The 23,074-nt window shown below is 36.4% G+C and overlaps 1 protein-coding gene across 1 annotated transcript in view; it reads left to right on the top strand.

The window, feature by feature from the left end:
• LMBRD1 (LMBR1 domain containing 1) overlaps positions 1 to 23,074 on the top strand; it is a 112,884-nt gene that overhangs the window by 33,229 nt on the left and 56,581 nt on the right. The window contains exons 6-8 of the mRNA XM_042986622.1: positions 8,907 to 8,995; positions 12,217 to 12,290; positions 22,366 to 22,491. Coding sequence (XP_042842556.1) covers positions 8,907 to 8,995; positions 12,217 to 12,290; positions 22,366 to 22,491 — 289 coding nt within the window. The remainder of the gene's footprint in view (positions 1 to 8,906; positions 8,996 to 12,216; positions 12,291 to 22,365; positions 22,492 to 23,074) is intronic.

The following is a 23,074-nucleotide window of genomic DNA, read 5'->3' as shown; positions in this document are numbered from 1 at the left end:
GGAGAAAGAGCCAGCAGGATATTCTGATAGGATAGATAGGTGGGGTGTGAGAGAAAGAGAGATTGAGGATGTACCTACTTTTAGCCAAACTGCAAAGTCTTAGGAACATTTCTTTCACTTTTAACACCAACTGCAACTTTGGGAAGTTCCTAAAACCATTCTTAGGTTTCATAATTCTCTAGAAAGATTTAAATAAATCACTGATAGCTGTTATGTTTATTGTTACCGTTTATTATAAGAAGTGAATACAGTTTAAAATCAACCAAAAGAAGAGATGCATAAGATAGAGTCTGGGAGGATTCCAGATATGAAGCTTCCATTGTCCTCAAGATATGTAACTCTTCTGGCATTGATGTATGACTGTATACGTGGAGTATTGCCAACCAGGGAAACTCACATGAGCCTTAACATTCAGAGTTTTTATTGAGACTCTATTATGTAGACAAGTCTGATTGATTGATTGCCCACATAGTTATCTCAGCTTCTAGGTCAGTGGATGCCATATGACCCAGAGTCCACCACCGTAAATCATATGGTTGGTCTTTCTGGCCCACGACTTAAGATTGGGTGTTGCCAGCTCCTGCCCTAAATAAAGATACTCCTATGAGGCATGACAGTTGGGTACCTGGTGGAGCCATGGGCAAAATTCACACCTCTTTTTGGGCAAGGCCAAATTCTTTGCTACACAGAAAGAAGGGTGAAGTTGTCATCAACTGAGATAGGCACTTCTGAAAGAGGAGCAGGTTTGATGGGAGAGTATCAGAAGCTCAGTTTAGTTCATGGTACATTTTATAGGCATTCAGGAAGAGATGATGAGTAAGCCACTAGATTAAGCATTAGAAAAGTCAGAGTTTAGTCTCTGCTCTTCCAATATCAGTATCTAGCTCCAATGAGAAAATGAGTTTTTTTTTTTTCCTTTGTAAAATATGAAAGATAAGCTGAAGAATTGCTAAGTGTTACTCCCTGTGCTACCTCCTGCCTTTCTCAATACTATGGTCCTTTTGTAATTGAATTGATAATGTTGGCTATCATGGTGGATAACAGGTGAGAAAGAATGGCATAGAAAAGCACCCATACAGGTGGAAGGCTTTGATTAAGGTGGAAGGATATTTCCTCCGTTGTTACAAGAACGATAAAAATGAAGAGGTACAGGTAGGTTCTTAGGTTTTGTGTGCAAATAAAAGTATTCCTCTTTGATTGGCCTCTATTTTCTCATTGATATTTGAGATCTTTAGCTGAGAGCACTGATAGAGAAGGACATATGTGGACTCATGTATTTCACAAGCCTGAAATTTGTGAATAAAAGACTAGTAATTGTTTTGGTTACCCAAGGTAGTGTTCTTCTCATTACCATATTTGAATGAGGTATATACATTTAGGTTAAGTGATTGACTAAATTTCCTGAAATTTTCTTGATGGTGACCTACTCCTCATTTTTGTTAAGTGATTTTTTTTTTCTTTTAAAACAGTAGATAATTTTATGGCAAAAACATTGTTGAGGTTTAATTCATGCAGCTAACATTTTTGGAGCACTTTGTTGGGTAGTGTGCAAAGTCTTGGGGATAAAGATGAAGGGTCATTGTCTATTTCCTCAAGGTTCACAGTGGGGAGAGAGACATAAATATATAACTTGAGTTATAACATTTAAGTGCTGTAATAAGAGATAGGTACCAGGTTTTGATGATGGAGTAGCAAGTTCCTATTCTTTTTTTTTTTCCTAACATTTTATTTATTTTTGAGAGAGAGACACAGAGAGAGAGAGAGAGACAGAGTATGAGCAGGGAAGAGGCAGAGAGGGGGGCAGACACAGAATCCAAAGTAGGCTCCAGGCTCTGAGCTGTTAGCACAGAGCCAGATGTGGGGCTTTAACTCACCAACCGTGAGATCATGACCTGAGCTGAAGTCAGACGCTTAACCGACTAAGCCACCCAGGTGCCCCAGCAAGTTCCTATTCATATAATAGGAATTCTGCATTGAAGAATCAGGAAAGACCTACTAGGGAATAATATTTGAATTGAAGTTTGAGGAGTGGAAATTGATCAGCTGACTAAAAAAAGTTGAATAGCATGTATAGTATATTAGTCTTTTCAGAGTGCTGTAAATAATAGACATTTATTTTCTCATAGTTCTAGAGACTAGAAATCCGTGATCAGGATGTTTGCAGATCATGTCCTACAGGATCTTTTCTCTGTGCTGTCACTCAGGGAGAGAGTGCTCTCTGGTGTTTCTTCCTCTTCCTAAAGGACTCAATCCCATGGGGCTAGGATCCCACCATTATAATTACCTTCCTAAAGGCCCTGTATCCGAAACCCTTCACATTTGGGGTTAGAGCTCCAACATAGGGATTTTGTGAGGACAAATTCAGACCATAACATTCTATTCTCTGGCCCCCCAAAATTCAGGTCCTTCATACATGTGAAATACATTCATCCCATCCCAGCAGCCCCTAAAGTGTTAACTCAGCATCAATTGTAGGTCTAAAGTCTCATCTAAATATCCTCTAAATCCAGTATAGGTGAGACACCCGAAGTGTGATTTATCCGTCTGAGTCAAAGGAGTCAAAATTCTTCATTAGCAGTGAACTTGTGAAAACAGACAAATTTTGTGCCTCAAAGGTAGAATGAATGGTAGGACAGGCATAGGATGGACGTTTCTATTCTGAAAGGGATAAATTGGAAGGAATGAAAGTGTTATGCATCCCATGCAAATCCAGAACCTAACAAGGCAAATTATTCGATCTTAAGGCTCAAGAATAACCATCCTTGGTTGAATGCTCCACTGTCCAGGCCCATTGAGGGGTAGGTAGTAGAATCACTACTATGGCGCTAGGTATTGGGCCTCTCCTCTTAGTTCTGGGCATAGGTCCTGCTCCCTTGACTCCTTGCAGCAGTTGCCCTGTGGCCACAATTGAGGAAATAGAAGAGGAAGCAACCTTTCCCCTGGGCCTATAGTGGGAGTGGCAGCCCTCATTATAACCGAATTGCTTTTGGGTACTTTTTCTTGAAGGATAAAGCACGTTCTCAGCTAAATAATTTTGTTATCCTGTCCTGTGAATCCCCCAAATCTCATAACCTTCCTTATTTTGTCCCATCTGTGTTCCCTTTATGTCAAATTGGCAATGTTTCTGTTAGTATCATCCCATCATTGTTCCTGGCTTTTGGTGAGAAGGCTGATTAAATCTGTGGTTTCCACCCTTATTAATCTCCTTATCAGCCTGTTCAGCCACCATCTTAGAACAGGCTTCGTTATTTTTTACAATACTTTTGGGACAGTTCCTTTTTGCTTAACAGTTCCTTTACCTTTCCTCTCTCCTCTCACAGTTTTCTGTAAACCGTAAGGAGAAACCAGCCTACTCCTTCAACACTTTGCTTAGAATCCTCCTCAGCTAAGTACCCAATTTCATCTCTTAAAAGTTCTGCTTTTCATAGAACCACAAAACAATTCAGCCCAAAAGTCCTTGTCACTGTATAACGTGTTATCTTCTTTCTTTTAGTTTCCAATAATATGCTCTTCGTTTCTAGCTAAGATTTTACCAGGATGATCTTTAGCAGCCATATTTCTACCACCATTGTATTCATGAGATGATCTATATCTTTTCTAAGACAATGGTTTTCTCCATAATTCTTTTTTCAGTTGTTCCTAGAATTGTGTTTAGCATCCATATTTTTTATCAATAGTCTCTGTTAAAATTCAAAATTCCACTGGGTAAATTTGAAGATCTAGTTGGCTTTATTCAGCAATTCATGAATTGGACAGCATCCATCTAGCAAATAGAGAGGAGCTCTAAGGAGTTAATGCAAAATGGAAGGCTTCTAGAGGGAGAAGTTGGTGAGATAAGGAAATTCAAAGAGTGAATTGTTTCAGGGAAGGTCACCTTCCCTGAGGGGAAGGCAGGGGATTTTATCAGGCAGATTACTTTACTAGTACTGACTAGGAAGTTTCAGATTGATTAGTTTAAAATTCCACTTCTAGGGGCCCCTGGGTGGCTCAGTCAGTTGGGGGTCTGACTTCGGCTGGGGTCATGATATCTGGGCTCCTGGGTTTGAGTCCCGTGTTGGGCCCTGTGCTGACAGCTTGGAGCCTGGGGCCTGCTTCTGTGTCTCCGTCTCTCTGCCCCTCTCCTGCTCAAGCCCTCTCTCTCTCTCTCTCTCTCTCAAAAATAAAATAAGAAAATTGAAAAAAAATTTTTTTTAAATTCCACTCCTGGGAGAGGCTGCAACTGCAACTAGGTTGGGTATTAAATATTGGTGGGATTCAGCACAAGTGACTCCATTTGGGACCTTTTTTTTTTTTCTTTTATTCTTTTTTCACACCTTCTGGGCAGCCCAGGCTTTTTCTGGCATGCACCTTAAAACTCTTCCAGCTTTTGCCCATTACTGAATTTCAAAGAGACAGTCACATTTTTAGGTATTTGTTACAGTAGGAATCCACTTTATGGTATCAAAATCTATAACTGTCTACTTGGGCTGTGGTAACAAAATAGCACAGACTGGGTAGCTTACCCAGTGAACGTTTATTTTCTCACAGTTCTGGAGTTGTGAAGGCTAAAAGTCCATGATCAAGGTGTCAGCACATTTGGTTTTTGGTGAGGATACCTGACTTGTAGATAGCTACCTTTTCACTGTGTCCTCACATGGTCTTTACTCTGTGCTAGCAGGGGGAGAGAGAGCTCTCTAGTGTCTCTTCCTCTTCTTATAAGGACACCAATCCTGTTGGATTACAGCCTTACCTGTAGGACCTCATTTAACCTTAATTGCCTCCCTAAAGGTTCAATATCCAAATGCCATTAAATTGGTGATTACGGCTTTAACATATGAATTTTAGGGGGACCAGTTGAGTTCATAACATTGTGGTAACGGAGAGGCTGTAGTTAGCATGAAGTATTTGAAGAATGACTAAAACATACAATGTGAATTTAAACTCTCACAGTACCGAAAAAAAGTATGTTGTGACGTTTCAGGTATTTGTGTGGGTGACAGGCTATGGCATTAGCCAGGTAGGTGAACTCTGGGTTTTATATACAATGTTTAAGAAATTTCCAGTTTTATCCTGCTGATCAGTTGAAAGACAGTGAAGATGTATATACATTTATGTTTGTGAATGCATGAAAGTAATTATATATGAATTTATTTTAAGAGTTTTAACACCATGAAGGATGCATTTGAAAGGGGCATTTGGGAATTGGGTTGGAGAATTGAAATATAAATGATAGGAAGACCACTTAGGTAATTATTGTAATAGTTCAGCTGACAGATGAGGGTCTAAACTAGAGTAGTTACAAAGAGAACAGACAGGAAGAAACTGATAAAATATTTGGAAGATAAATATGACTTGGTGATTGGGTGTAAGATGTGAAAAATCTTACTTTCTATTCTACTGAGTTTATCATTTCAGTTTCATATCTACTGAAATTCATTAGCCTTTCCATTGTCTCTTCCTTTAAGTGAAAATCTGTATTAAACTAATACAGTGAGTCAAATTGGGTATAAAATATTTTTACTAAGCAGTTTTTCAGTTTTACTATTTTAAGAGTGTAAGAGAAATTTATAACCTTATGAGGCCGCAGTTCTCATCTTGATCTAGTATGGTGTGTCTTTGGAAGCTGAAGTTCTCTGTATGCATTTTTTTTTTTTTTTTTTTTTGGGAGAGACTGAGATTAAGAAAATATCTGTACTTTCTACCACACAAATCTCATTATACTCGTTGGTTATTTTAGTGTCATCATCATTTAGTAAATGGCTGATAACCTTATTAAATGCTGCCTCCTCATCAAAATTGATGTATTTATATTCCAGACACATCTGACTTTAGTTTTAGTTGCCATTGCATCTGTTAGGAGAAACTCCTTTCTCTTCATAGATCTTTGTCTATAGGCTGACATTTGGCTGGTGAACACTAGTTTGCCCCTTCTGGTTGTTAAGAGGTTGAAACGCTTCCATGTGAGTCAGCTGCTGCCCTGCCTTCTTGAGTCTTCTTACCCCACCCTAGGCCCATTTAAAGGGTAAAGCCTGGTTCAGCAGTGTCTTCCAGAATTAGGGCCAGTGTCTCTGTTGACTGGTTCATGTTGTTATGCCCAGAATTCGTAATCCCCAAAGACCACCAGGGAGCCGAGTCCGATGCAAAAGCAAAAGAGCCTTCATACGAGCTAGCTCGAGCTCAATCCCCTACCTGCACCGATGCAGCGGTGAGATACCAGGGAGAGAGAGCGAGTTTCAAAAGGACAAAGGTTTTATTGGGGCCTAGGGGCAGTTGGTGAGGTAATGGCTGTGGCCTCAGCTGATTGGCTGGGGAAGGGTTGGAGTCCTGTTAAGAAGGTCGCTGGGCGTGTTTTGACCAGGAAGTTTGAACGGGTGAGTGGGAGGTTACTCAAGGGGTGGAGGTGTGGTCTAGGTGAAGGACACAGAACAAGATGGAGTCGGCCGGCGTAGGCCCGCCCTTTCAATGTCTTTGCCATATTGGTTGTTAAATGTTTTGGATATTACTGTCCAGGATATATAGATGAATTTAGTTGTAACTCTTGAATTCTGCTTATAGATGTTTATCTTAGTTTATGTGAAAATATTTTGCAAATGTTTCTTAGATTATACAGTCCTGATGGCAAGATTCCCCTAACTGAGGAGAACCTGTTTGGGGTTTGTGCTTTCGTTACTCCCTATAGTTCCTACCTAAAAATCAGTGCTAAAATGTTAACTCTCCTGGATCTCTTCACAATCAGTATTTTTCCTGAAGTCATCCTGACAGTAGTTTGGGCTATTTGAACTTTAAATTTTTTTTTTTTTTTTTTGGTCATAGAAAGTTTCTTTGTTAAATATTTGAACTGCTAAAGAACCCAGCTCAGGAGTTTGAACATGTAAGTGTCATCAACAACTAAGAGTTAATTTTCTTCTACTTTTGGGTAGAACCTTTGTTTACCTAAAACTGACATAGATAAAAAATATTCTAAGTATGAATACTAGTTTTAGATATTTGTAATACATATTTCTGTTTAAGTACTATAGGTGATATTTTGTGCAACACAGAAGTTTTTCCTCCTACTCACAGAATTGGTCACTGCCAACTTACAAATTCAAAATAAACTTTTTGAAATATAAATATATATATCTGGAAAAAACTCTGTCCAAATAAAATAGATACTATATAGATAGTTTTTTCTTCCTTGCTTTATACTTTTATTCAAATGCAAATAAATAAGTTAATATCATCATAGAAGTATAATTTGCAAGAGGTTTATTTTTTTATGTTTTGATTCTACTTGACTACTTTTATTTGTTTTTTGATTTTATGGCCAGGGCAACAAATAATGAACTTTTTACATTTATTGCTCTAATTTTGTCACTTTTCTTTCTGAAAGTGGTGTGAAATAAGTCTCCAAGATTGAGTGAAGTAAATGGACATCAATGCAAATAGTTAAAAATTTAAATAACCTCCTGACATGCTCTGATCATTCACCTTTTTATAAGAATAAAAAGTATCAGTAGTACCAAGGGGTAAAGGTTTAAAACAGAAAAGTAGAATGATTGCTTTGTTTTACTTGCACACATTATCGGAGTGAATACCTTACTGTATATATTGTTGAACTCATTTAGTATTTCGTCTTTACAGAAGAGGATAGATCTTTGTGCTTTGCTTACAATTAAATTAGGTTAGAAAGGAGGTAGTGTTAGAGTCATTTCTTACATTCCTGTTTGATTCTCTAGGTGTACAATTTAAGGGATACCCAGCCCTTTACCTTAATCTTGTTTCTGAGTTAGGCACTAAAGTGACTGTCAACCTTCTTCCTTCTCTTCCCTTCTCTTTTCTTTCTCTTGTTTATTTTATCTCTGTCTTCCATTTTCTCCCAGTTTAAGCATCTAGAGTAAGTCCTAGGAAGCTAGCTCACTGTTATTTCCAAGATGCCCCTTCAACTGTGGATTGAAAAATAAATAGAAACTACTTTAATTTTATGTATTGGTTAGAATCTTGAATGACATAAAAAAAAAATGCTAAGAAGAGAGTAAAAATTGCCCTAGCTTCACAACATGATATTTACCATTTATTTTGATATATTTCCATTCTATTCTATTTATATAAATATGTTGAAATCACTATATATATATTGTGTTCTTCTGATTTAAGACAAATTCTTGACCTTTTTTGTATTATGGCCTTTTTGGTTTTTAGCCCATGTCTCCTTTTCAAAATTATCTTATCTTTACTTTGAGAGAGCAGGAGAGAGCGCCTGCAAGTCAGGGAGAGACAGAAGGAGAGGGAGAGAGAGAAACTCAAGCAGGCCCCATGCCCAGCATGGAGCCCCAATGGAGAGAGGGGCATGATCTTATGACCTTGAGATCATGACCTGAGGCGAAATCAGGAGTCAGATGCTTAACCAACTTGAGCCACCTAGGTGCCCTCTTCTCAAAATATTTTAAATGCAAAAAATAAAATACATAGGACTACAAAGAAAACTAATTATACTGAATACAGTAATAAAACTAAAAGAAATTTATAATGTAATAAACACATATGTAAGAAACTTACCACACCCCTCTGTACATGGTGCAGATTTGGTTTGTTAAGTTGTGTGTGTGGTGGTGGGGGAGGTTAATCGTTGTATAAAAAATCACTAGACGGGCACCTGGGTGGCTTAGTTGGTTGGGCAGCCAACTTTGGCTCAGGTCATGATCTCACAGCTCGTGAGTTCAAGCCCCGTGTCGGGCTCTGTGCTGACAGCTCAGGGCCTGGGGCCTGCTTCGGATTCTGTGTCTCCCTCTCTTCTGCCCCTCCCCTGCTCACACTCTGTCTCTCAAAAATAAATAAACATTAAAAAAAATTTTTTTTAATTACTAGAAATTGAATTTTAGACCTTTTCCTTTTATTCAAATTTTTATCTTTAAAACCATTAAGCAGAATTATTTTCTTTTTTGTAGTGCTTTTGTTCCTCTGAATGTTCCAAATAACAAAAATTCTACAGAGTGGGAAAAAGTGAAATTCTTGTTTGAAGAACTTGGAAGTAGTCGTAAGTATTCTTTTTACAAACACACTCATAATAATACATATTTTGTACCTCTTGGGACTTTTCTGAGTAGTCCGTTTTTATAGTGTTAAGAATTTAACCTTACAGCTCTTTTGACTTGTGGTTAAAAGTGTGCTAGAAAAATTGGGAACTGTGTGATGTTAAGACTTACTTCTAGCTATTATGTAGTTAGTCTCTTCATACAGTTACCAAGTTGAAACAAAAATATGATCTTCAAAGAATTTTAGCAGTGAAGGTCTTATAATTTCTATGTATTCATTAATTCACCTGAGATTATATAGACAATGTTAAAGAAATGTGCTTGATATATTGTTTTTTATTTCTAACTTTTAGCCAATGAGAGAACCCTATATTGCTGTTTGATCATGATTAATTTTTTAAATGTTTATTTATCAGAGTGACATAGTGCGCGCATGTGAGTGCGAGTGTGGGAGGGGCAGAGAAAGAGGGAGAGAGAGAATCCCAAGTAGGCTCCATGCTGCCCACCCCCTAGACACAGGATTTGATCTCACGAACCATGAGATCATGACCTGAGCCAGTGGCAAGAGTAGGATGCTTAATCGACTGAGCCACTCAGGTGCCCCAGTAATTTTTGTATATAGAATATAAATTACAGAGGTTTTATATGAATGAAATAACATTTTATTATAAATGTACCTTACCAAAACATTCAGAATTGCTTTTTCAGAAGTTTTTCTTATGTGATTTAGGGTTTTAGAAGGAAAAAAATAGGCAGGTTCAGGTTAGGTTAAGAAAGATGCTCACTCATTGAAAAGATACAATGGGTATTAGAAACTGATATAAATGTGTACTTATTACTCAATTTCATGTGCATTTGAACATAGTAATAACTTTATTTTCGAAGAAACCTAGAATATCTATTTTACAAACCTGAAAAATTCTTACTGCTTTTCTATTTATTTTTAATAGGTACTGTACATTCTTGATCAACATTTCTTTTTCCTTACCCAGATACAATATTAAATGATTAAATTAAATCTTAGAGTCCTTGCTATACAACTTCTTAATTTTCTTGCTTTCCACTTAAGATTTCATCTTATAAATTGTGTTCCATTAATATCTTGCTGATACTAGCAAGAACTAGGATAGCAATCCTGGCATCTACTAATACTAAATTGTCAGGATTTATGCACCTGATCCTATTACTGAGGAATAAATTGCTTCTTTTCTTATAGTTAACTCCTTCAGGTCTCTTGAGTAATTACTCCTCTGCCTTAAACATCATTTCATAAGTTATGCTAGTCTTTGAGTATTAGTATAACTTGAATCAGTAATTTTATAGGTAGCATTATTCTAATTTCTGTAATCTCATGCTCTTTAGTCTTAACATTATTTCTTTTATCTCAAATCTTAAACACCATATCCTAGAGTACATTTTACTTATCAAAATTAGTAATATTAATTTTTTGATTGGTCAACCATGTTAGCATAATACTCCATTTTATCAATTGTAAGATGCATAGTTTCCCACATTTTTATATTTCTAATATTAGGATGCATTTTATTTTTTCTTTAATTTTTTTTAACGTTTATTATTTAATTTTGAGAGAGAGAGAGAGAGATAGAGAGAGAGAGAACAAGCCAGGGAGAGACAGAGAGAGAGGGAGACACAGGATCTGAAACAGGCTCCAAGCTCTGAGCTGTAGGCACAGAGCCCAATGCGGGGCTCAAACTCAGGAATCATGTGATTATAACCTGAGCTGAAGTCAGATGCTTAACTGACTGAGCCACCCAGGTGTGTTTTATAAGTGATAGTACTTTAAAATTGCTATCAGCAAAATACCAGATCTCTCCTTGTTTTATGAACACTTTCCATTGATAATTCTAGTAAGATCAAGAAAGTAATAGCACCAAATGTTTTTGAGTCCATAAAATGTGATGTTTTAGCTTCATGAGATTAAGGCTTAAAATTTAGCCTTGCATGGTTTGTGAATTTGTTAATAATATGCTTTGTTCATGTGTTATATAAAAGCAAGACATGAGTTTTAAGAAGAGAAATGATTCTAATTTTATTGTTATTCATGAAAAGATTAATATACATTAAATTAAAATTATATTTGGTTCCACAGGACTTGCATTTTAACTAGTTCAAAACAGTTTCAGGGTGCCTAGGTGGCTCAGTTGGTTATGCATCTGACTTCAGTTCAGGTCATGATCTCACAGCTCGTGGGTTTGAGTCCCGGGTCAGGCTCTGAGCTGACAGCTCAGAGCCTGATCCTGCTTTGGATTTTGTATCTCCCTCTCTATCTGTCCCTCCCCTGCTCTCTCTCTCTCTCTCTCTCTCTTTTGTATCTCCCTCTCTATCTGTCCCTCCCCTGCTCTGTCTTTCTCTCTCTCTCTCTCTCTTTTTCTCAAAAATAAGCATTTAAAAAAATGAAAAAAAAAAGAAAAGAAAATGAAACAGTTTCGATAGGACCTGCATTACAACTGGAAAAATTATTATTACTAACTAACATTTAAGAAGATTCAAATTTGCATTGTATTTTTTTGTATAATTTGGTATAATAATTTAAAAGTGTTACTCCTGCCTCTGACTTATTGTCCTTCCCTTAAATAATTTCCTAAGTCTAACTTGTTAACATAGAATTCTATATTGGTGCTTTGTTTGAATTTATTTTTGTGTTTGCTTTTTTCCCCCCTGCCACATGGGCAGGCCAGCTCCTTTCAAATTAAAGGGTGAAATAAACTCTCTAAGATTTTAGTTTTAGACTCTATGTTGAAAACTTAATTGAAAATTAAGAACAAAGAAACCAAGAGTATCAAGATGGAAGGGAGAGGAAGAAAAAGTCAAGGTCACTGGCTTTCCTGGGCAATGTTGTTTTTCAAGGTCTGCCATTGAGAAAGTCCAGGATGGTTTTTTTTACCACCTTTTGAGCATGTAATATTTTGCTGCTTTCTTTTTAGGCTCAATTAGACAGTAGTTTTTCTGTTTAATTTTAAGAAGTGAAAGAAAGAAAATCTTAGTCCGAAAGATCTTCTGCAAATCAGTTTGTGAATAGCTCTTTAAAAACTCTTGTCTCTGCTTGGAGTTGACACTTCAAAGATGAGGTAATACACATTGAGTTTATTCCTTCAGAATGTATTAAGAAACCCAGTTTTTATATTTTTATATTGATTTTTTGAATATGAATGTTTGAATAGTATATATGTACACTTTTAACAGAGTTCTTATTTCTTTGCAGATGGTTTAGCTGCATTGTCATTTTCTATCAGTTCTCTGACCTTGATTGGAATGTTGGCAGCTATAACTTACACAGTAAGTGTAATGTTGATAATTGAGTTAAAATTAAAAAAATTACTTCATAAAGTAATACCTTAGTCATGTATTCAATTATATATTCCTCTTTAACATTTTAGTGCATTCTTCTTCATTTTCTTAAGTTTTCTTTACATAGAGGAAGGCAAACTTTTAACTACTTAGTCACAATCATTTTATCTGTGTTTCTGAAATTTAGTATTTAGAAACAAATCTTATAACTTGTAAACCTTGAAGTTAATTATATACTATCCAGTAATAGAGTTAGTGATTTATAAGCATATTAGAACTCTTAACTGTAGATCAGTATCTATTATGGATGCAATAGATTCATCCTACTTCGGCATATAGGGATTTTAAAATTAGATATTTATAACTTCATATTTCTCTAGTGTATAGAATCTAATCTTATACTCAGAGTATTTTTTATTTTCCTGGAGTTGGTAAGGTCTGAGTTAATAGCTTGCCAGTCTTGTGTACAGACTACTCTTTGAGGGTTTTGCTCCCATTATAGTTTTCCATTACTGGAAAAACCAGTAATAAATGCTTCTTATCTACCTCCTGAAAGAGAATGGTATAAGAAACTTTAAATTATCTAGAACCTTTTCAGATTAATGGAATTTATGTTTATAGCATTCTTAATTCTTGCAGAAATGGGAAATACTGGTTATAAAGAAAACATTTTTGGATATTGTTCCAATATGTCTTTCTTAGGCATGAAAGAAATGGGCTCTTAGTGTGATAGCAGAATCTAGTTTTGTTAGATAATCATTCAGGTGTCATGATTTAGAATAAAAGAAGTCTAAAATGCATGCATTTTAATATCTGTTAGGTGCTTATTTGGGTACTCTGTTTTATTCATTGCCATTTTTGTTTTTTTTTTCATGTATCACTACATAAGGAATTTGTCATAATATTAGTGGGTAGTTATTCTTCCATCTCACAGAATATAGGGGTAGTATGTTATTATTGTCTTTTAAGAAGCAGTCACAGATTAACAACAAATTAAGAGTTAGACCTGGACTCAAATTGCTATTCTGTGCCTGACTTATTAAGCTCATTTTGTATTTTTTAACCTTCCTGGGTCAGTGCCTTTCCCAGTAAATGGGAATAGAAAAATGCCTCTTACATATTTTTGAAGGTCAAATGACTTTGAAAACTGTAGGAAAATTAGTATATAACAGTGGATAAAAGATTAGTCAGGAGAAACAGATGGAAAAAGAGGAAACCAATACGTAAGATCAATATCAAGAACTGTGAAGGGTCTAAAATTTTATCCTATTTGCAGCCTGCTACAGCTCTTTGGTTGTTGACTGAAGATGCAAGATTTCTGGGTCAAAGACAAAGACTTTTACTTACAGTAATAGCAGTAGCCTTAGGATTAGCAGTTTCTTGTGCTGGTTTCCTGAGTTCACTTCCCATGGGACAACGTTAAGTACACCAGATAGTACTTTCATGTAGAAGAGGAACTTTGAGCTTAGGGAACCCGAATCTTTAGAATGGACAGTAAGCCTTTCTGCCCTTTGCTCTAGAGAAAGATGCTATCTTTGTTTTCTGAAGGCTGTTTTTCTATGTAAACATCCTTGAAAAGATAGTATGGAAAAAAAATGAGCTTTAGTTGCAAGGTGTGCAGAAATGAGAGACCCAGGGAGGATTGTCTTCCAATAGTCAAATGGTAGATGCTATGAAGAAAAATAAGGCAGTATAATGGGATAGACTATACTGGAGGCTGGTTCTGCTGTAAAAGTCAGGAGTGCCTTCTCTAGTATTTAAACAGAGACCTGAGTAACCAGCCATGAGGAGGAGTTAAGTGCAAAAATCCTGAGGCAGATACGTGTATGCTGTGTTCAGATAATAGCAGTGAGGCAAAGCCAGTGTGGCTGTAACTCAGTTAACAAGGGGAAGGATGACTGAAGTTTAGATGAGAAATAGCCAGAGGCCATGTTATGTAGAGCCTTTTAGACCATGGTTAGGATTTTGAATTTTGTTTTGAGATTAGAAGCCATTGAAAAGTTTTAAATGGAGAAGTAATAGGATCTAACATTTTAACACCATTGCTCTGGTGGATCTGAATTTCATAAGCTGTGGCAATGGTGAGTGTGGGAGTGGAAAAAACGTGTGAAGTTATTAAAATTCTTTAAAAGAGAGCTTCCCTCTAGGAACAATATTATTGTAAAGTAAATATTTTGAAGTAATATTTTATATTAGTCTAGCTGAAGCTGCAAAAATTATCATTTAAGCAATCAACTAAACCAAATAAAATAATCATACTGACTAAGTTATGATATCCTTAGAAGAACTTTATTTTTCTAGAGTGCAGAAGGCTGGGCTGAGGACATTGATATAACATGGCCCATGCTGGGAACCTAAAAGACATAGACGGTATGCTGAATTGGTAGAGAGGGATCCCTTAAGTCCTAAGCCCGAGGGAGAGGGTCCAATGGAACAGCATAGTAAGATTAAACTACCTAGGACTTATATTTTTTCTTTAAGTAGAATAAGCAATAAAATACGATCCTTGGTAAAGAGTCGTAAATGTGGATACTGTCTGTGGGTCCCTTGAACTACTCTACTATCTAAATTTACTGATTTCTAAAGTGGGAATAATGTTTAATAAGATTTTGAGAATTTAAGCAGTTTACAGAGTCTTGGAATTTGTTGGCCCCTCAGTGGTCACTAGTAGCTCACACTGTTGAATGTTCACACTTTAGTGTGATTTAAACTGTAGTGTACACCTCTTTTCCACATCTTGCAATGAAAGTCAACCAGATGCTAATAGCAGTTGGGTCATGATCAGTGAGAATGTGGTTTATGTAAAGATGAGTAAGTCAAAGAGGTATTCAAAGTTCGGTGGTCGTTGCTTGGTGGGGGAGGGGATGGAGAGACAAACATCATTTAAATAGCACAAAATATGCTCAGAGCTCAGTGGAAGAATGTTTTGCTACCATACCAGTCTGGCCAGTTTTACTATCTAGTGTGTATTGAAGAGACCCTGTTTAAGGGGGTAGCATGATGGTTGTAGCTGAGCGCTAGTCCTGAGTGAAAGTCTTTATGTAAAATCTGTTATCTGAACCATAGCTTCTCTGTCTGTAAAAATAGGCCATTACTACTCAATCTTTATTTAAAACTTGAGAGTTGAAAATTAACCTGTTTATAGATAGATGGTTTTATTATACAGAGGTGGTTAATAGTATTAATTACCATATTTGCTTACAGATATAAAGCTTTCTTCCAACTTGTTATGGAAAAGCTTGAGAATTGAGCTTTTCACATTGGTGGAGCATGGAAAGAGCGTACAGTACATATCCATGGGAAATAGAGGAGATTTAATTTTAATTAAAATACCCAAAGTGGGAAGTTAATGTTTAGACTATTTTGACCCTGAGTGCGAAGAATTAATTATTAAAGGTAAAGTCGTGTCTGTTACAGACTCTGTAACTGTTAGTATTGAGACCAGAGACGTTTTTGTAATGTGTCAATAGAGTGTGATTTTTCTTAGCTATACGTTATTGTTTAGTTTAGAAACTAGTTGATTATTTAAATTTTACCAAGATTGTATCTATTCTGTGTCTTTAAGGGATAACCCAATAATTGGGCGCTCAATTTTAGAAGAATATCAGACAACATATAGCTTGACTATTGTTTTCAGCTTAAATTGAAAAGAATCTGCTACTTTTCAAATAAAAAAAGGAAACCTTTAAACACAAATATTTATGTGGATATTTTAATTTTTTTGGTGCCACCAAGTGGGGAAATGTTGAATGATACTTTTCATACAAAATGTATCCTGTGGACCACTGAAGTGCCTATAGAGGTGGTAACTACTGAACTTTCTATTATATACACATTGCAGTGAAAATCTGACCATGTCACGTGTGTATATGTGTATACACATGCACATACACACACATATAACATGCTAATACATATACATTTAATATAAAATATAAAATGCTGGATTAAAGAAAATAAAAATGATAAACTAAGGATTCAGAAATAGAAATAGAGCATTGGTTCTCAGTAATCTTTGAGGAGAGGAAGGCTCTTTAAAAGTCAAATTTCTCAGCTTTCCATGTGATACAGTTTCATTAAGTCTATGCCACTTATTGTAAAATGTACTTTTACTTTACGTACCACTATGATGATCTCTGCCTATGCTTTTTATTATTTATAATTTTTGTTTTATATTTCATGAGGAGTTTTTACATATGTAAGTACTTTTATTTTTTTCACTTATATAAATACATTTAAAAAATCATATTCTTCATATATAATAAAAATATATATACATGAAATAAATTGAAAAGGTGTTCCTAAAACTTCACATTTGGAATCTGAGTCTTCTAATTCACTTTTTTGAATTGGTTATTCATGTCCATGTTTTACTATACAAGATTGTTTCTTGGGGCACCTGGGTAGCTCAGTTGGTTGAGAGTCTGACTCTTGGTTTAGGTTCAGGTCATGATCCCAGGGTCATGGGATCAAGCCCTGTATTGGCTCTGCACTGAGCATGGGGCTTGCTTAGATTCTCTCTCTCTCTCTCTCTCTCTCTCTCTCTCTCTCTCTCTCTCTCCCCCTCCCTCCCTCCCTCCCTCCTTCTGCCCCTCACCCCAGCTCACACATGTGTGCTCTCTCTCAAATTAAAAAAAAAAAAAAATGTTTCTTTTGTCTTATCAAGAGAATTAGTGATGCAGCTTTTCTTGAAGCCTCCACTCTTATCTCTGAAATTTTCTTTGAAGGTGCTAACATACCCAATGTGTAAGTATAAACTGATTTTGTTGTTTCTTGTCTTGCCATATGAAGGGCAAATGGAAAATGGCTTTTACCTTGGGTATGTTGCTTTAAGCTCATAAAGCACTTGACTGTTGCTTTGCAAGAAAATTCAGAATTATGCTCCTTGTTTCAATAAATATTTGCTTCACTGTTGGCTCCTTTGCTCTCTTTCTACACATTAACTTTTTGTTTCAATGTCAAATCACAGCCCTATCTTAAAGATATTTTAAGTGGCAATTAAACTCAGTAGTGATAGCAAGAATGCATGTAACTCTGATGAAGAAGTAACTATAAAGCAACCAGCTGAGACCAAATTTGTGCCTGGGCTGGTAATGACAGCTATGTCATGACTTCTGTGTAGCCAGTGATTATAAGAGGCATCCGAATTTCACTAATGTTAAATGTGAGAAAATATATATGTATCTTAAAATCCATGAATATTTAAAGGGGAAATCTTAATTGAGTATATGTTTAATGAATTGTTTCATTAGTCATAACAGCACACGTGTTCTTGAGTAATAGGTGTTACAAGTACATGTAAGACATTTATGCAGTCTACAGGCAGTGCCTTTATAGTATTCCATGGATCACAGATTGGAAACTATCATTCTGGATATTAGAGAGATATATGAGGAGAGAAAGGCTCTCTCTCCTCATATATATAGGGAAAAGTTGCTGTTCTAAACTGGGCAGTGTAAGAAGGTATTAGAAATGTTTGTAATTTGTATATATTCTTTTGAAAATTTTGGGTTTTAATATGGATGGTGCTTTATTTTTGGAACTTGAAACAAATAAAATTGGAAGCAATTATGACCAACCTGGAAGCATATTAAATGATACAATCTCTTTAGCCTTGTTGATTTTCTGGTAATTCACTAGAGGGCAGTAGTAAGCAATAAAAGTTTGTTTCTGAAAAGGATAGCTTTTTAAATACATTTTTTTCCAAAGAAGTCTGAGGTTAAGTTCAAAAAGACTATTTGAGAACCTAAGGTTGTATTGACTAAATGTTTCATGTCAATTTTATTAGAATCTAAATATTATGGTTACATTTCCTGATAATCGTTGAAACTTAAACATGCAATCCTTCCTCCCCCCCCAAAAACTCTAAAAGGTAGGTAACCCTAAACAATGACAACTTTCTCTAATTGTTTTTTTCAGACAATTAAAAATTCATGAAAAGATGTATTCTGGTCCCCTGTTAGCACAAGGTGTTACCAAGGACATATCTTTATTTTCTTAGATTTTTGTGTTTAAGCTATTTAGGAATTTAGTTCAGCTAGTCTAATAAATATGTAAATTCCATGTAAGGAATTAGGTTTGTGTGAACTAAGATTTATTTTTCAAACAATTTTTGGTTAAATATTAATAGAAAAAATTATTTTAGTAATTTAATAAATCTTTATTCTTAGAATAAAGGTAGGAAAAAGAATTGAGACCTAGTTTTTATAGATCAGATAGTCTCCTGTACTTGTTAGTAGTCTGGCTGATAAATCTATGTTTATAAGAATTTTCTGAGTGATTCTGATTAGCCAAGTTTGGCCAATGTGCAATGTGTTTAGTGATGAAACAAATGTACAGACCAATCATGTTAACGTACGGTGTTTTGTACTATAATAGAGTTATAAGCAAGGCACATTTCAAGTCAAGGCATATTTCTCAGACATGGTGTAATTAAGCTGAGGCCTGAAGGGCACTGAAATTTGCTAGAGAAGTAGAGATGATAGGTTGGGCATTCTAGATAAAGGCACTGCATGTGCCAAAGTGTGGAAGCTGGAAAAGCCTGTGTAAAACTGGAGTGTTTTAAGAATAGTGAACTATTCAGAGGTATGAGGCATGAGACACGCTGGTAGGGGTCATGAAGAGGTTTGTATGCCAGGATTAGATAATTACAAGACCAGTAATTCACAAGACCAGTCATTCTACCTGTCATTGAAAAAAAACAAAACAAAGCAAAATGAAACAAAACAATCTTACATGATACAGAAAAAAGTTGTACAACATAGAATTGCTCTGGTTGAAGTAGCAGCAGGCCTGGCTACCTGCCTTCTTGTCTCCTGTAGTGGCTCTAAAGGCATCTACCCAGAATCCTAGGGTCTCCTCCTAGAGCCCTTTGAAAACTATTTTAATTCATCCTAGATATCTTACTGGAAGTTAATTAGAGGAGTGACATAATCTGATGTGGGTGCTAGAGATTACTTTGCAAGCAGTGTAGAAGTTAGGTTTATAGAAGTGAGACTAGTAGACTACAGATTCTTTCGGAAATAATATTGAATACTGAGGTTCTGTATTTAGGGATAAAATCCATTCAACAGAGAGTAACAAGCATTGGGGTAAAATAAGCTTGTTTGGAGGTGGTTGGGAGGACAGGGAATTTATTTGGGCATAAACTGTTTAGCAAAATATTTTTGCCTTGGAATTTGGTTGTAAAAAGCAACATAGACTTGGTGTTAAAACGATATGTGAATGCAGATGATTGGCAAATAATCATGGTAATACTGCTTATTCATCAGAGTCTGAAAGTATTATGTTACTTTCTTCCCAATAATGTTTTGAAAATTTGTGGAACTACTAGAAGAAACAAATGGGTCAGATGGTAAAAGGGATAGGAAAGTCCTGTAAGGAAAGGTTAAAGAGCTGTGGTATACTTTGGCTCCTGTAGGCTTCTTAATTTACATTTTCAGTGTTTTAAGTATATAATATTTTATATTCTTTACTTTTTCTATTTTATCAAGGTCATTACAAGTATAGATTTGATAAGAATTTATTAATTGCAAAAAAATTACTCTATGTGTTCTTCTAATATGAAACAGAACCTTCTTCCTACTATCGGAACCTACTTCCTACTACCACTTTAGGAAGAAGGGGAGGTGATAGGGAAATCATGAGAACATTAACTTTGAAATACTATATTTTAAGGTATTTCTCCCTTAGAAAATAACAAGGATTTGAATATTGGGTAATAATTTTGTATAATTATCTAGATACAATTTGTTATAGGTAGTAGGTATTACCTGATAGAACTAGTTGATTTCTGGGATTTTAGTATGTTCTTTGTATTCTCCCTTAATTAAAAATAAATAAATAAATAAAATAAAACAAAACCAAACCATGGAGGGAGTTTAAAGATGGTGGCATAAGAAGACCCTGAACTCACCTTCTCCCATGGACACGATAAACTTACAGCTATATTTGGAACTAGATGAACAGCACCTCCACAACAAAAGACAAAAAAGACACATTCAGTAGTGTAGGAGAATCAAAGATATGGCCTTACCCAGGGGACCCCATCCCAGGTGACACCACAATCAGGAGGGATCCCCCAAGTAAGGAACTCTCCCTTGAGTAAAGAGATTGTGTCCCCTATCAGGCATCCTGACCCTAGGGGCTGGCACTGGAGAGATATGCTGCCCCCCCCCACCCCCCTGCCAAAAAAATCCTATCTGGTTTTGAAAATCAATGGGTAGGTTAAGAGAGGGAGAATCACAGAACTATAGGGAACAGAGATTTCTGCTCATAAGTGGTGTGTGCGTACACCTGCTCTCCCCAAGATCCAGCACAAAAGCAACAGATTGAAGAGTACTTATACTGTGAGAGAGAACCACTTAACTAATTTTAAGGTGGCTATGACAAAGGCAGGGACCTATAGGGACTTTATCTGGGATGGAAGCATTGGTGGAGTCCATTTTTGGAATCTCATTCTAACTTGCTGATGACAGAGCAGATGTGTGCCATTTTTGTTATCCTTCCTGTAGCATGCTAGCACTAGAGTGCATACTCTGTCCACTTACCCCTTACCCTGGCTGGCAAGCACCCCGCACCACATAGCCCCCCAGCTGCAAAAGGGCCAGGCTAGTGTCCCCACTGTACTCATTCAGTGATTAGACTGCACATGGACCAGATGAGCACCATGATCCCCACTTTCCCCATGTAGCAGCCGAGCTGCAGGTGGTCCAAGTGGGTGCTGTAAGTCCTGCGCAACCTGTGCAGAGAACCAAGCTGCAGCTGGGCTGGTAGAGTGCGCTGAGCCCTGCCCTCACTGTGCAGCAGCCAAGCCACAACCCAGTTGGTCCAGCAACTTGAGTCCTACCTTCCTGTGCACCTGATAGGCTACAACTGGGCTGATGAGCACCTGAGCCCTGTTGTCCCCTAGCAGCAGCCAGGCTGTAATTAGCTTCCAGAGGGACCTTAAGGCCCATCTAACCTGCATAGAGACTGGGTCATAACCATGATGGGCAAGCAGATGGAACCCCACTCTTCCTGCACAGTGCCTGAGCCACAACTGGGTGGGATGAGTGACCTTTCCACACAGCAGTGCTGGCTCTGCCACAGCTGGTGGTGGGCATATGCAGCAAATAGAGTGGACATTCATATGAAGTGCCTGGCTCTGATGGCCAAGGGAGATTGGTCTCATGGCCCACATGAACCAGCTGTTACACAAGACCACTCTTTCAAGACTGAGGGAGGTAGCTATTTCACATAATACATATAGACATAGAGGCAAAATGAGATAGAAGAGTATGTCCCAAACCAAAGAATAAGGCACATCTACTTAAAACAAAACAGAAACTTCAATGAAATGGAGATAAGCAATTTACCTGATAAAGAATTCAGTAATGGTCCAAAAGATGCTTACTGATTTGGGGAGAAGAATGGATGAACACAGCAAGAACTTTAACAGAACTACAGAAAATATAAGAAGGTATCAAATAGAAGTTATAACTGAAATGAAAAATACACTAGAGGGGTTCAGTAGCAGAAGGGCTAAACAGAAGCATGAATCAGTGAGCTTGTTGTACTATATTTACATTATTTTTGCAACTTTACCTTTGAACCATACATGTTATCTATTCTGTGAATAGTATTATACAGATGTAAATTTATATAACTGTTAATGTGAAATAAGAGAATTATGGGACAGTATAATCATGATTCACTCCCATGTACCATGTTCTTCAGTGACTATAATCCTTTACAACTGCTTACTCTGCAGTTGCCCTTTTTTTTTTTTTTTTTTTTTTAATTTTATAAAGAGAGAGTACATGCGAGTGGGGAGAAGGACAGAGAAAGAGAGAGGGAGAATCTTAAGCAGCCTCCACGCTCAGCATAGAGCCCAGCATGGGGCTTGATCCCACAACCATGAACTTGGTCATGACCTGAACTGACATCAAAGTCAGACGCTCAACTGATTGAGCCACTCAGGTGCCCTGGCAGTTGCTTTAAAGGATCTTTCCCCCTCAAAATTGTGTATAATTGTGTGTAAAATAGTGTTACTGAAAACACATTTTAATTTTGTTTCTTTTAGGCCTATGGCATGTCTGCATTACCTTTAAATCTGATAAAAGGCACTAGAAGTGCTGCTTATGAACGTTTAGAAAACACTGAAGACATTGAAGAAGTGGAGCAACACATTCAAACGATTAAATCAAAAGTAAGTTGGTATTTTATTGTAATTGGGAAGCATAAAAGTACATTGTCTTTGTGCTATTTTCTGATATGACTTAGATATTGGCAATTCCATATTTTTGACATTGTTTGAATTTTTTTGCAACATATCCTTAAGAAACTATGTCCTTAGTTTTAAAATTTGTCTTCTGTGAAATGCAAAACATTGACAATTTGAGAATTTCTATCAGTGTTCAAACAACTAAAAAACAAAATTCTTCTCAGGTATGAACAGGACCTTGCTTATCCCACATATACTGATTACATGTGTAACATCAGATTTTACTGTATCATTTATGTTCAAGTTTTATGTACTAGTGGAATAAGCTAAAAGTTACATGTAACCACTTGCCAATTAAATGTACTTCTAAAAACACAATGAAGTTTTTCTTTCTCTATCACCTTCAAGGAGCAGATAAATATTATCTATAGACCATAGTAAAAAATGGAAAGTTTTCTGAATTATTCTACTAAACTAGCATAATCCTGATATAGAAACCAGATGGTAATTGCACACAAAAAGGGATATATATATGTACTGATCTCTCTTATGAACATAGAAGCAAATG

Source organism: Panthera tigris, chromosome B2 (assembly GCF_018350195.1).
Source record: "Panthera tigris isolate Pti1 chromosome B2, P.tigris_Pti1_mat1.1, whole genome shotgun sequence".
NCBI lineage: Eukaryota > Metazoa > Chordata > Mammalia > Carnivora > Felidae > Panthera > Panthera tigris.
Note: the sequence above shows the minus strand (reverse complement) of the source record. Positions and strands in the feature narration are given on the sequence as shown.